Here is a 15,519-nt window from a genome sequence, read left to right on the forward strand (position 1 = left end):
GTTTTTGCTGCCGCTGCCTGTCCTGCTTAGCAGCTGACTCATCCTGGGGCCCTCAATCTGGCCCTCCAATGGTCTGAGGGACAGTGAACTGGCCCCCTGTTTAAAAAGTTTGAGGACCCCTGGTAGACAGTCTCCTTCTGACTATGTATGTACGACATACATAGTGATTCTAATGCAATGGCCAGAGCAGTGCAAGCTCAAACAGCCAACAGACATGGGCGGGAATGTGGACCTGCCACTTTCCAGTGGTGTGATTTGGGTAAGTCATTTAACCTCTCTGAGCTCAGTGTCTTCATCTGTACAATGGGAGTAATGGCAAATACTTACTTATAGTTAAACTAGAAAATCTGTTTACTACATGGCTTGGTGTGTGGTGGTAAAAGTTAGCTATTTCTAGAGGATCCTTTTTGTGATGATTGAATAAGATGGAACAGGTGAGGGCCTGCATGTAGTAGACACTCAATTAACTATTTTATACCCTCCCCCTTTAAAAATCAGGCAGTTTACAGCATTTGCAATTCCCAGTAGGCACAGGGTGAAGGGTAGAGGGTTATACAGATTTGAACTACTTGAAGAATAAAATTGTTTCAGGCACTCATAAGCCATTTATAATCACCCACTTACTTGTAATTAATGTCCGTACCAATTGCAACCAATTACGATTAATTAAGTCACACGCCCTCCGGACTTTTACCTTGCATAATTTTATTCGAGAATTAGTCAAACTCTGTGCAGTGTTCCACTATAGTAATTATTATCCTGCAATTCATAAAACATGCCCAGGACACCAGGTGAATGATGAGCATCCATTTGCTTTGAAAGAGCAAATCAAAGGACGATTTTTCTAAGATTTTTGTCTTTCTGGCAGGTCATACATACATCAGCACAGAAACTGAGTAGACAACAACAAGTTCTTCCATAATGTCATACAGACGAGAGCTAGAGAAATACCGTGACCTGGATGAAGATGAGATCCTTGGAGCCCTCACCGAGGAAGAGCTCAGGACCTTGGAAAATGAGCTGGATGAGCTGGACCCTGATGTGAGTAGGTGCCAGAGGGGATCACATTATCACAGGTGCACGGAGCGCATCATTACCATCTGGGGAGGGACAGATGTGCCCTTCCTAAAGCTACCACTTCCTTTCTTCCTTATGTGGGAGTGACATTAGAATAACTTTGCTTTGCAGGATTTTGAAAAATGTGTTATATCAGAGTTCTTGAGAGAAAGAGAACCAATAGGATATGTATTAATACATACACACATACATATAAAGAGATTTATTATGAGGAATTAGCTCACATGGTTGTAAGAGGCTGAGAAGTCCCAAGATCTGTAGTCAGTAAGCTGGAGATCCAAGAGGGCCAGTAATAGAATTCCAGTCCAAATGCAGGCAGGCTGAAGACCCAGGAAGTGCCAATGTTTTAGTTCAATTCCAAGGGCAGAAAAAAAATAATGTGCCACCTCAAGGCAGTCAGGCAGAAGGAAATTCCTCCTACTTGTGGGAGGGTCAGCTTTTTTGTTCTTTTCAGGCTTTCAACTGATTGCCCTCCCTAATGTGGGTGGGCCCCATCCAATCTGCTTCACTTATATGTCAATCTCATTCAGAAACACTCTTACAGACACAATCAGAATAATATTTGACCAAGTGTCTGGGCACCTCATGGCCAAGTCAAGTTGACACATAAAATTTACAATCACAAGTCCACCCCTTGTCAACTTGGCACACGCGCACACCTCTTTAAACTCTACCAAACATCCATATAAGCACAATTAGATGGTCATAATTCTTTTTTTTTTTTGAGACAGAGCCTCAAGCTGTCCCCCTGGGTAGAGTGCCGTGGCATTACAGCTCACAGCAACTTCCAACTCCTGGGCTCAAGCGAGTCTCCTACCTCAGCCTCCCAAGTAGCTGGGACCACAGGTGCCCGCCACAACGCCCGGCTATTTTTTGGTTGCAGCCGTCATTGTTGTTTGGCGGGTCCGGGCTGGGGATTCGAACCCGCCACCTTAGGTGTACGTGACTGGCGCCTTAGCCGGTTGAGCTATAGGTGCTGAGCCAGATGGTCATAATTTTGCCTAAGAGGATACAACTATCCTGTGTAAATGGTAAATACACTAACCCCTTCCCCAGAAGAAGAAGTAAAATCCTCGAGTGAGGTTTACTCTTCTCCCCTATGTCCTATAACTGATATGTAATAATGTAAAATTAACAACACTTAAATACTCTGATATAAAGTCAATCCATCTATGTTGAATGGTAAGGGAATAAGAGGGGGGAGAAAACCAAAGGCATTTGCTACACCCATGCACTAACATGTCCACAAACTAAGAAGAAAGTTTTCATGGTAATTACAGTCCTCATTTCCGTAACTGATCAGGTGGTTGTAGCTGATATTTATAACTCCCACCCCCTCATTACTCTTTCTGTATCCCCTTTGCCTTCAGCAAGCACCTTAAGTAATTATGACTCTTTAGCTGATGGGTGACCCAAATCTTCATTTGCTTGGTTTCTTGAGTGAGGCCTTTTGACCCAATCCCTTTTACAAAGGGATTGTTAAAAGGGATTTGTTCTATGAAGTTTGGATTCAGTGGAGGGGTTGCCCTTGGGGATCTGGAGGGCCACATGTGCCACAGGTTCCCCACCCCTGGCTCAGCCATTAATAGTCCTACATGGATTGGGTTGTACTTTTCCATTGACCTTAACTATTGGGCACAGTAATACTAAAAAATGCCCTAAGGGAGCGCCAATATTCCAGACATATGTGTGCTGACCTCCCTGTGCAGTAGCTGCCCATTTTCCTTTGGTAGTCAGGATCAGTGACCCCAGCCAGCACCGTAACTCCCTTCTTTGCCTGTTGATTCAAAGCAAGAAGAGCCCAAAGTAGTCAGGTGGCAGTTTTGGGCTTTTGTTGGATTTTTAGAGAAAAAGTCTTGCTCTGTCACCCTGGGTAGAGAATACAGTGGCATCATCATAGCTCACTGCAACTTCTGGCTTCTGGGCTCAAGTGATCCCCCTGCCTCAGCCTCTTGAGTAGCTGGGATTATAGGTGCACACCGCTGAGCTCGGCCTCATGGCAGTTTTAACTTCCAGTTTGGTGTTTCTCCTGGTAGAAGCAGTCCTCCTTTGAAACTAAGACTTCGTTTTGTTGTTTTTTTTTTTAAGACAGAGTCTCACTCAGTAGAGTGCTGTACCATCACAGCTCACAGTAACCTCAAACTCTTGGGCTTAAGCAATTCTCTTGCCTAAGCCTCCCAAGTAGCTGGGACTACAGAAATCTGCAAGAACATCTGACTATTTTTTTTTTGTTGTTGTTGTTGTTGTAGTTGTCATTGTTGTTTGGCAGGCCCAGCCTGGGTTCGAACCTGCCAGCCCCAGTGCATGTGGCCAGTGCCCTAGCCACTGAGCTACAGGCACTGAGCCTGAAACTGAGACTTCTAGGTCAACATGAGGTCGTAGGGACAGGAAGCAAAAATTTTGCTAGTGGGTCACTAGGAGTCATGGTAAGTGGTGCCACTCCCATTTTCAACCTTAATTCCTGGACCTATGAATCCCAGCTATGGGAGAAATAGCACCATAGATTGCATGCTGGTTCAGAGCCTTCCAGAGAATGTTGTCCCCACCCTGCAAGGTATTGCTACCTAGCTGGTGCCATTACCAAGTCTTCAAAAGGCAATTTTCCCATTATATTAAACCCCAACTGCTTTAGGACAGTGGAGAACATTTGTCATGGGATGAATCCACTGAGAAATAAAAGACTGGAAGACTCTCTCTCACTTGTTTGATGGTTTATCATTGCATTTTATAGTTTGCACATTGAAGAAGTTTGTTTCATACTCAGAATTAGCCTCTGCAGTCAGGGTACACAGCCTCAAGAGACAGATGGCTCCTTGATTGTATGTGCCATCTAGCAAGCCCCGCTGGAGCTGTGAGAAAGGGCTGTAAATATGTCCCAGGCACCCAGGTCAATACCCACCACAGAAAAGGTATAATGAATGTTATTGGTAAAGTGAACTTTCTATTTTTTGCATTTTTAATTAAAAATGGAAAGTTTTGTGCCTTTTAAAAAAACCAATCATTACTCAACTCTGTTTTAACAGCAATCCACAAAAAAAAAAAAAAAAAATACCACTTTAGGCCAGGCGCAGTGGCTCACACATGTGATCCTAGCACTTTGGGAAGCAGAAACGGATCATTTGAGGCCAAGAGTTTGAGACCAGCCTGAGCAACATAGCGAGAACCTGATCTCTACGAAAAATTAGTCAGCATGATGGTGCATGCCTGTAGTCCCAGGTACCTGGGAGGCTGAAGTGGGAGGAAGGCTTGAACCCAGGAGTTCAAGGTTGCAATGAGCTATGGTGGTGCCACTGCCCTCTAGCCTGGGCAACAGAGTGAGATTCTGTCTCTAAAACACCATACCACAACTTCAATATCATTTCACTAACCCACAAATAATAGCTGCAAATGTACAGGGAGCACAATTTAGCTTGAAAAATGTAGGACTAAAAGTTAGATGTCCCAACCCAACCCTGTGTTTTTCACTCTGTGACCTTAGGCCAGTTGCTGTCCTTTCTCGGCCTCAATGTCCCCATCCATGAAATGACAGAGTTGGTCGGTCCCTTTCAGGGCTAAGTTTCCATGATTTATAAGCTGGTCTTATTTCCAGTTTGAATAAGTGGCTTCTTTCTAGATAACTCAGATTCCTGGTCTAAGGATCTTGGATCCCAGCCCCCCCACAATGACAAATCCTTCCATAGCATGTCCTCGTCTTTCTCATGTTCCCTGTTTTCCCCTGCCCAGCCACAGGAAGGTGGTCTCCTGACATGTGATTACAAGTGGGCTTGGTGGGGAGAGCCTCAGGTCCCTCCTTCCTCCCCTGTGTCACACCTCCCCAGTGGCTGGAGTTTCAGTAAAAACAGACACATAGCCCAGAACAGTCAAGCTGTAAAATATTCTGTTCTAATTCTATCCTAGATCACTGTTGCCTAGAATTACAAGAACAAACAGCTCTAAAAAGGGAGAACAAAAGGGAGAAGTAGCCACTTCTGGTCAACTCAGTGAGTGTGACCCAGTTACCTGCCAGCACCAGGCCTGTGCTGGGCACCAGGGAGCCTGGCAGGCTCTCTGCCCTCTGGCTCAGGCCAGTGGGAAGTATACAGGATAAACAGCATCCTACATGGGAGGGGACAGGGAGAGAGGATTAATCCTTACTGGTGGGAGGCTTCAAGAGCAGGTGATACTGGAACTGGGCCCTGGATTTTTCTAATTCCAGGCTGAGTGAAGCCCTGAGCAAAGACCAAGGGCAAAGGCTCCTGTGGGGAGGTAATTGGTGATGGAGAGTCTCAGTGTGGTTTTGGGGGAGGGTCAGATGCAAATGGAAAGGGGGGTTGGAGCTAGATATTGAGGGAGGGTGTTGCAAAGCAGACGGGAGAGTTTAAACTTTGCTCAGTGGGCCAGGAAGGCCTTGAGGGTCAGTGACTCAGTGGGCATAGTGCTTTCAGGCACCAATGCTGGGGACATGTATACTGGGGGATGCCAGGGAGACCAGTGAGAGGTAAAATGGGGTGCCATGGGGGAATCATTGCCCTCCCCATAGAAGGCCCTGCAGGCCTGCTCCTTCTGGAATTTTTGGCTTTTGGAGTTGTCCTCAGTTGCTGGAGGGAAATGAGATTAAACTTGGCTGTGGCTACAAGTGGGGCCAGTGATGGCAAGGGTCAGAGCCAACATCAGGCCCAGGGGTTTGGGGACAGGTGGAACAGCCTCCACAGAATGGAGAGTGTAGCCCTGGGCACTGCACCGAGACCTGCAAGGAGCTCCTATTCACCCTTAGACTGGCAAAGAGCTCCCACAGGACCCCCGTCCCACACAGCTGAGTATCTGGCCTCACAGCCACCCCTCAGGACCTCTGTGGCTCCGGCACAGCCAGCTCTCTGCCCAGGTGACTAATAGGAGAGAGGCCCCTCCCATGTGCCACTGGAGGGATAGGGCGCCTGCAGCTCGGCTTGCTGCCTAACTCACAGGACCAGGGCACCAGGGCGTGGGGACTCAGATTACAAACAGGCTTCAGACAGATTGCTGGCAGGAGAAAGGCAGCAGAGCATATGGATTTGGGAGTGGGCCTGAGCCATCTGAAACCTGCAATTCTCATGCTACTGTGGTTTCACAAATGACATTTTTCAAAGACTCCTTTCTCTCTCAGTTCAAGGAAAAGAGAAGAGAAACCGGAGTGAGGGTGGGAGATAATGGCAGAGGCCTGTGGGTTTTAGTCCTAGACACACAATTGGCCCCTTCACTGAGATCGTCTCTGTTACCTGATTTGCAAGACAGTGAGTTTTGAAAAGGCCCATTGGGCCTCCCTTCTTTCTGAGCACACATGCACAAACACTCCAGCTCTAGTTTCACCCTCCCTTAGCCCAGCCTCTGAAATCATAGTGCAGGCAGAGGCCAAAGGTATAAGGGCTCCCCTCACCCCCAAACCTGCCAGTAGGGGTCCAGCTCCCTACCCCAAAACTTACAGAGCAGGAGCTGAGCCCAGAGAGAGTCACACATCCAAACAGAACCAGATCAGAACCCATGTCCCTTGGCACCTGGGGACTGACCCCTCTTTTACGTTCCATCTTCCTCCTGTTTTTATTTTTGTTTAACAAGTGCTTATGTGACACTTACCGTGTGCAGGTCCTGTTCTAAGCACTTTGAAAGTATTAACTCATTTAACCATCATCATGATCCTGTGAGGCAGGAACTGTTATCACCCCCATTGTACAGATGAGGAAACTGAGAGGTGAAACAACTTGTCCAAAGCCCCACAGCAAGGCAGTGACAGAGCCATGCTAAGGATCTAGATGCAGGGGTCCTCAAACTTTTAAATAGAGGGCCAGTTCACTGTCCCTCAGACCATTGGATGGCTGGACTGCGGTCCCCGGGACAAGTCAGCTGCTAAACAGAACAGGCGGCGGTTGTGCAAAAACACCTGGCGGGCCGGATAATGTCCTAGGTGGGCTGCGTGTGGTCCGCGGGCCGTAGTTTGAGGATCGTTGGTCTAGAGCCTACATCTTAGCCACATTTCTCTAAGGCTTCATGGGAGGCTTCGGGAAGATAGTTTGGGCTGCAGACATGCTCTGGTTTTGTGGTTTGAGAGGGTGCTGGGTACAAAATCATTCTTTCTTCCTGGAAAGAGCCTGTGCTGCAGAAATCCATGTTCTAGTCCTAGCTCTGCTGCAGACGTAAGCACACGATTTTTCTTCTTTGGTTCTCATTTTTCCCTATCTGTGAAATGGCCACAATTAGCTTAGACGGCCTCAGACACTCTCTCCAACTCTAACCACGTATGATTTCTTGAGCCACTCCTGGCAATCTTAGTACCTGAATAGGGCACACATTTCAGGGGCTGACGCTTCGGGTTATGCAATTGTTAAGCCCCAGGGTCATGTGACAGAGTAGACTATAAGGAGCTGGAAAGCAGCTCTGTTTGCCACAGAGGATTCCAAACTTGTGCATATTAAAAAAAAAAAAAAAAAAGTCCCCGAAACTTTCTATCTCTCACTCTGGAAAAACTCGAGCTTATCATGAGATTGTTGCACTTGGACTCCCTCAGGAAAGGAATGCTTCATGTGCTAAAAGTATCCACTGTTGACTGATTCCCCAGAGGATCTGCCCTTTCTCGTCTCTCTGGAGTTAAGTGGATGCTGCTCTGAAGCTGAGCCAACTCCTCAGATTGCCTTTGTGCCAGGCAGCCGGGGCCATGTGGAGAAGTTTGAGGATGATAAGTCACTGTAACAGGGAACAGTGTACAGTTCTCATATGATCAACAGTTACTCAGTGTTTACTGGGTGTGCCATGGGTAAAGCTCTACAGGGCTACTATCACATTTAGTCCTCGGAGAAGCTTCAGGCACTGGCCCCATTTTTAAAATAGGGAAACTGAGTCTTGGAGAGATGAAATAACCTGCCCATAAGGCAACCTGGGTGATGCTGGGATTCCAACCCAGACAGCCTTGGCCCTGTAACCTGTATTGTTAGCCCTCACCCTACTGGGATCACCTGTGGAACTGGCCAGACGGGAACTTGGAGAACAGACTACAGACCAGCAAATTGGTTTTTTCAATTTGATTTCTTTTGAAGTGGTTATGTTATTTTCACCGTAAATATTACTCTTAGAAAAAAAAAAAAGACATTGTGAATCTACCAACACAAAGAATTTAACTATAAATACTGCTTGTTAATGAGACTTTGGGGAAAAGGCAGAATATATTTTTAAAACTGTCTCAGTGAAAGGATCAAAATATTTGCAGGAGAGAAGATGGTAGAGATAATTTCAACCTTATAAAGAAATTGGGTCCAAAGAGTTGATTTTAAAGTCAGCTGTTAGGAATCTGTGGCATAGTATAACCATAGAAACGATAATAAAAAGCAACACACCCCCTACAAAGCCTGAAATAACAATCATAATAATAAACTATTGTTTTCTATAGATGTTTTCTTACAGGCCAGGTGCTATGCTAAGCATTCTATGGGCATCATCTCATAAAATCTCCACAGGGATCCTATAAGATTGATCCTCACAGGTTGGAAATATCATTCTCTAGATCAAGAAATGCATGGCCAGAATCATACACTAGTGAGTGAAAGATTGAATTCAGACAGACCCTGCCTTCCTTAGCCTACAATGTGTTGAGAGTTCTGAGAACAAAGGGCCATGAATTGCCCAGGAAGAGTTGGTGGAAAACCTAGAACTGTAGAATCCCAGAGCTCCAAAGACACTTGGCAACCATCTGCCAGCACCCCACCCCTGCTCACTTCTGGCATCTACGTGTACCATGCAGGCAGAGAAACCCTAATTTGTGGAGTCTGTCCCTGCACGTGAGTCATTCACTTGGTGCTTGGTGTATTTCACCAAACGTTCATACCAATCCTTTGGGGTGTTTTATTATTGCCATTTTAGTAATGAAACATCAAAATAACAACGACAAAACCCTGAAGTTGAGAGAGGGGAAAAGACCAGTTCAAGGTCACCCAATAAGTCAGTGGCAGAGCTAGGAAGAGAATCTGGGGCTTCTGTCATTCTACATGGCCTCCTGTCAGACTCCAGACAATTGTAAAATCCTCCCTACCTGTGCCCCAAGTCATATCCTGTAAGACAGAGGGCATTCCTGGCCATCCAGGAAGCAGCCAAGTTTGGTCCACAGGGCCGTGGTTCTCCTTTGTAACACAAACCGGCAGAATTGCAAGCCCAGGACAGAAGTAAACAGTTGAAATGGAAAGAAATAAATCTCTCCTCTAAAAATAGGCACACATCCTTAGAAACACTGCTAGTCGCGCGCAGGATGGGCCTGGCGTGGGAAGGATGAGTCAGGCCAGGCATCGGCGTGTTCCCCCTGCCCCAACTTCTGGCCCCATGACCACCTCTCTCATACCCCTTCCCCTGGCTGGGACCTCTTGGACATAGAGCCCTTCACTTTCTGTCAATTGTTAAACCTTGACCTCCCACTCCTCCCTCTGGAAACCTTCTTTACCCTTGTACCTACAAGCCCCCAGCACAGCCCCGGCCCCATACTAAGGACACAGAATATTTTCTTTTTGATTTTGGCGTTTTCAACAGCTAGCATTTTCAACATATAGGAGAGTACAGAATATATCTATGTTCCCACCATCCAAATTTAACAAATGTTACAATTTTGCAGATCATCCTTAAAAAGAAAGCACTTTAAACAAAGCTTAAACTCTGCCTTTCTGCCCATTGCCCCCAGTTTATTCCCCTTCTCTCTCACTGTACTGAGTGCTTTCTATCAAGAGGCAGCAAACCAAGGACCCACAACATCCTATAAGTAATATAAAGGAAGGGAGGAAGATTGGCTCATTTTCCTGATCATGTGGTCATCTCGGTTCATCTTTTACTTTTCCACTCTTGAAAGAGATGTGCATATGTAAGAAAACTTTCACTTGTCATTTAAACTTTCCAAAGAAAAGCAACAACAAAGCCAATGATATATAGTAATTGACCTAGGCCTCCATGTCAGAGACAATAGGGAGTGGTGGGGACTGAGGCAAGGAGGAATTTGTCTAAAGGGCACTTGCTTTTCAGCTCCACCAACTGAGGCTAGTGTGAGAAGATAGGCACTGTATTGCCAGATCCCTTAACTTTTCATGAGATGCTAGAAATGTGGATTTTTATGGTAAGTTCCTTCTTTCAAAATGCAGAGAGCTTCCTCAAATGCACTGACCAAAAAAACCCAACCAAGTTTCTGCATTTAATTGGACTACAGGCTTCCCAGTTTGCAATTCTGGATCTACTTCATATGGCAGGTGTTTGTTTTGCTTAAAAATACACACACATAGAAATATATATATGTAATACAATTAGATAAAAAGTACCAAGCCCAGTTACTGACATGTATTGGTGTTTAATAAATGTGGAATCTGAATCTATGATTTGTCCACTAGAATCTAAGCTTTCTGAGACTCAGAGCCATGTTATACCAATACAAGTTACAGTATAGCCAAGTATAGTTGTGCAGTTTGTGCACTGTGCAACTCTAGGAGACACTCTTAATGCAGACTAGAGAGTGAATAATGCCCTTGGATTAGTGCAGTGCACAACGTTCACAACCAGATGTAGCTGCCCTGACAGAGTACCTCCATAAAGCAATGTCTGTTTGGTTGCATGAAAGTGAGCAATTATGTCCTAAGGTGGTAAAACTGATTGGCAATAAGCTGCTTTCATATGCTGTTCAAACCTTTATTCTGAGGTTAAAAATGAAAGACTTAAAAAAAAATTTTTTTTAGAAGCAAGGTCTAGCTCTGTTGCACAGGCTAGTGTCCAGTGGCACAATCGTAGTTCACTGCAGCCTCAAACTCCTGGGCTTAAGTGATCCTCCTGCCTCAGCCTCCTGGGTAGCTGGGACTACAGGTGCCTGCCACAGTGCCCAGCTATTTTTTTTGTTGCAGTTTGGCCAGGGCCGGGTTTGAACCCACCACTCTTGGTATATTGGGTCAGCGCCTTATCCACTGAGCCACAGGAGCTGTCCTTAATTTTTTTTTTTTTTTGGTAGGGACAGGGCCACTATGCTGAGAGCTCACTCAAATGTTATTCAGGCTGGTCTTAAACTCCTGGCCTCAAGTGATCTTCCTGCCTCAGCCTCCCAAGTAGCTGGGACTATAGGTGCACACCACTACATGTGACTAATTTAAAAAAAATTTTTTTTTTGTAGAAACAGGGTCACTATGTTGCTCAAACTGGTCTTTCTTAAATTCCTGGCCTCAATCAATCCTGCCTCAGCCTCCCAAACTGCTAGAATTGCAGGCATGAGCCACTGTGCCTAGCCTGAAAAGACTTTTGACCCTCATTTCACAGAGAGAGATCAAAAGCCAGAAAGTACCAGTGTCCTGTTTGTGGTCTCATAGCCCTAGAATGAGAACCTGAGTTGTCAGGTAGGGTGCAACTTGGCTGCAAGTCATAGAGACTAAAACAGCATGATCTGTGTGGTGGTTTATTGTTCCCTCAAGTAAAAGTCTATAGGTAAGCAGTCTGGGCTGGTATGGAGCTCAGCTTCCCAAACTCCCCAGAGTCCTAGACTCTGTCTAAACCATTCTCTACCATTCCTAGAGTGCAGTGCTCATTGCCAGCGTCTGGAGTGGTAGCCATAATAGCCACATTCCAGGCATCCAAATGGAGAAAAAGTGGAGGAAATAAAAGGAACAAACCCACAATTCAACTGTTTTTTTTTTCAGGAAGGTTACCAGAAATTACCACTGTACATGTCTCATATTATTGACCAGAACTTAATTACATGGCTCAACTTAGTTACAAGGGAATATGGGAAGTGTAGTCTTTAGTCCGAGTGGCCAAGTGCTCAGCTAAAAAGTGGGAGAGCTTTCATTATGAAAGAAGAAGAGATTTGACATCAGAGACAATTTGAGTCTGTCACTTTGAGTTTTACAATTTGATAACCTGATGTTCTGCTCTCCCAAAAGCACTCAGGTAGAGTGAAAAATGTTAGCAGAAATTTAACCAAATCTGGGTCTCACTCTCTAGCTTGGCATTTCCCAAACCCCCTGTCAGCAACCCTTGTCCTATCCTGAGCATCCTCTACCCTGGCATCTTTTATAATGTGTCCCTCTCACCCAAACACACTTAAGGGCAGCACCTGGCGGCCCAGCAGATAGCTTGGGACAGCATGTGTGATGTGGGCCTTAAGGGTGTCCAAGTAATCCCATCCTTTTCTCAGCTGCAGCATCAATGAGTATGATTGTGGACAGTTCAGATCACATGGTCTTAACACTCAGTCCTGGGTGCTGGGGTTTCAGGAAGACTAAGACGTACCCCAGCTGGCCTGTGAGAGGCACCCAGTCTCCTTGGGGAGAAAGATGCAGCGTAGATTTGCTCCTAAACAGCACAGTGTGGGTATAATATAAGGACGGGCAAGATGCTTAGAGGAATTTGGGGGAGAATAGCCAGACCAGTGCAGGGACCACTGCAAAGGCTGAACAGAGTGACTGAGGGAAGAGCTTTGAATCATGAGTGCAGGGGAGCTGAGGACGTGGAATCCCAGGCAGAGGGCACAGCCCAAGCATAGGTGTGGCAGCAGGAGAGTTCAGGGTGAGCTGTGGAATGTGGGGCAGCCTGGAGTGGCTGGAACAGCAACTCCTTGAAGAAGGGAAGAGACTCAAGACCGTGGAGCAGTGGGAGTATCTCAGGGTCAAATCAGAAGTGCACTCCACACCTGCTGATCAAGGTGGTGGTGACTCTGTAGGTCAGTGAAGTGGCTGAGCATCTATGAGTGTGCTGGGGGGTGACGTGATTAACTGTTCATACAGGTGAGGTCTGTCTGGCTGCTGGGTGGGAATGGAGTGGTGGGGAGGCCTAAGGCAGGGCAACCAGCCAGGAGGGCTGCTCTGATGGGCCCAGCAAGAGGCACAGCGAATGAGACATTTCAGAACACTGAGGCCTCAGACTCCTGGCGCTGGCAAGCCACGCTCCCCACTCCTTGGGGCTCCGCCCTTGCTGTGCCTTCTCCTGCCCTATAACACCTCTCCCCTTCACCTGGCTGTCTCTTCCCTGGTCCCCTTGTCCCGGGCTCAGGACCACCTCCTCCAGGAAGCTCAGGGTTAAGTAAGATGACACACTGGGTCACGGGTCTCCTCTGACCATGAGCCTCTCTAGAGCAGAGACCATATGGTCATTGTCTCAGGATACCCAGTGCCCCCCCCCTCCCCACAGAAACAAGGAACATTTTCCCTGTGCATGAGGCAAAGAAGGAGAATTAAGAGACAACAGGAAGGGAGGATTTGTCCCCACTTTGTACCATGAATCCCAGAGAGAGAGTGGGTGCTGTTATGACCAATAGGCCCCACCACAAACAATTCCCACGCTTGGGCCCCAGGGGTGCCTAAGGACATCAGCACTGATGCCCTATAAAGTTGACTCGGGGAAGTGGCAGCTGTTGGGTTTCATGGCTTGAATCAAGGTTGGGGTGGCTAAGCCAAAGGCCTAGCTTTTTCTGGAGGGAAAGGGAAGAGGCCCAGAGTATGTGTGTCAGGGCTGGGGGATATGTCTAGAGACAGCGGGGCACTTAGAGCTTTGTCGGTTGCTTGTCCCCTTTGGACATGACATTGGGATTCTGTACCTGGGGTACGAGTTGTCTCTCCCCCGTTCCCCTGGTGCACGCTCAAGCGCTCAGGTGAAGGTATGTGAGAAGAATTCTCCACTGGGTGATTTCTGGTCAGCTCTGAAAGCTGTCGGCCAATACCACAGCGGCCCAGCTCTGTCATCTGCCGAAGGGACTAGTAGCCTCATTTTACATAAAGAGAAACAGACCTGGAAGATAACTAGAAAGTGAACGTCCTCAAGGCCAGTTAATAAGAAATTTCTTTTTCCAGTCAAATATAATACTTTGTAAAAGGCAGTCGGGGTACTAGCCAGCCTATAAAAGGTTTGGCCTGATATGGTGGGAAGGAGAGAGGATGTGCAGGTATCCAAGGCATGCTTAGGTCAAAGTGTCCGAAATAGGAGGGAGGGAGGGGAGTCAGAGGGGATTTTGAGAAGCTAAACTGCCTTGGTTTCTCTTACCCCAAGACAGTAACTCCATGCCTCGAGCCTCAGTTTCTCCACATGTAAACTGAAACCAGTTTGATAAGGAGGGGAGCTCTGGCTTCCCAACACTTGGAGAGGACACCTGGCTCTCACACAGGGACCCATCTGGCTTCCAGGATCTATTCCTAGAGGAAGGCAGCTGGCGATATGGAAACTTTTCTATGGGATAGAAGTCAAGAGTCCTGGGCTCTCTGTCCAGCACATAGCCTCAGGCAATGAGGTTCCACCCCTCCCTGGCAATACCCAATAAAGAGTTTGTACCAACTGGTTCATCCTCTTCTAAGAGGCTGTGTGTCGTTCAGTCACAGAACTGGAACCTTGGACTCCCGGAGCCCAGACCAAGGGGGGCATGTTTTGTTTTCCCTTGATCTTACACATAGCAGTTTTATTTGGGAAAAGTAATAAAATCTCTTGGCTTTTTGTCACTATGAAGGACTGGGTTAAGGGATATTTTATGTAGAAAAAATATTTAGAAAACACCTTTTTCTAAATATTTTATTTAGAAAACTGAGGCAGTTTTCTATGCCTCAGTTTCCCCATCTGAAAATGAAAAAATTGGCCTGGAGGATCTCTCAGGGCTTTGCAGCTCTGAGCTGACAAAAGCCTACATTCCTTGAATACACTTTGTATGTGTGTGTGTGAATGTATATGTTGCCTTTGTGTGCACATCCAAATAAGCCCACAAGGTTCTAGCTAGAATGGCTTCTCGCATGGTCCCGACTATCTATAGCAATGGTAATTGTGCAGATATGTGGTATTTAGTCTAACTGGCAGGGTGTCAGGGCTCCTAACAGCACAGTTAAGGATCTGCCAAAGTTTCCATAGTCCTTGGGGCAACTGGACCCAAGAGTGTGGGTGTGTAAGTTAGACTAAGACTTTAACCTGTCAAACTGTACCTCTGAGTTTTAATCTTACAACATTTAAAAGGAAGTCACCATTTAAAAGAGCCAGGAGTAAGAAGCTATACATGCAGGAAAGTTGCCTATTTCCCCCCTAGGGTTAGTTACAAGAACAAATTAAACTTAACATTTCTTAAATTTAAAAAACTCTCAAAACCCATGTATATACTCCTTTCTTCCTCTACCCCAGTGCCTGCTGTGGAAGGATACTCAGTAAATATTTATGGAATAAATGTTGATATTTTTAAGAGCAAAGGATTTCACATAAAAATGAGCAGATCTAGTAACACTGTCCACATTCCTACATGTCAACAGTTCTCTGGGGCTGGGTAGTGTGGGGGCACGAAAGCTCCATCACCACCATTCTCAGACAGCTAACAGCTATAATTTTAGGCTAAGATCAGAGAGCACCTAAAAATTCCAACTCTTTAAAACCCTCACTAACTTTTCTGTTGGGTTATAATAAGGAGATCCCCCAGGCATAGGTCATTGCCCTCCTCACAGGAGTGAATTTCCGACTGTAAGTAAGTAT

The 15,519-nt window shown here is 46.2% G+C and overlaps 1 protein-coding gene across 1 annotated transcript in view; it reads left to right on the forward strand.

Annotated features, from left to right (window-relative positions):
- Positions 1–921: 921 nt before the first annotated feature.
- The window catches only part of TMOD1 (tropomodulin 1), a 64,340-nt gene continuing 49,742 nt past the window's right edge, over positions 922–15,519 (forward strand). The window contains exon 1 of the mRNA XM_003785154.3: positions 922–1,041. Coding sequence (XP_003785202.1) covers positions 922–1,041 — 120 coding nt within the window. The remainder of the gene's footprint in view (positions 1,042–15,519) is intronic.

The sequence above is a fragment of the Otolemur garnettii genome, unplaced genomic scaffold, assembly GCF_000181295.1.
Source record: "Otolemur garnettii isolate 467f Iridium unplaced genomic scaffold, OtoGar3 scaffold00014, whole genome shotgun sequence".
NCBI lineage: Eukaryota > Metazoa > Chordata > Mammalia > Primates > Galagidae > Otolemur > Otolemur garnettii.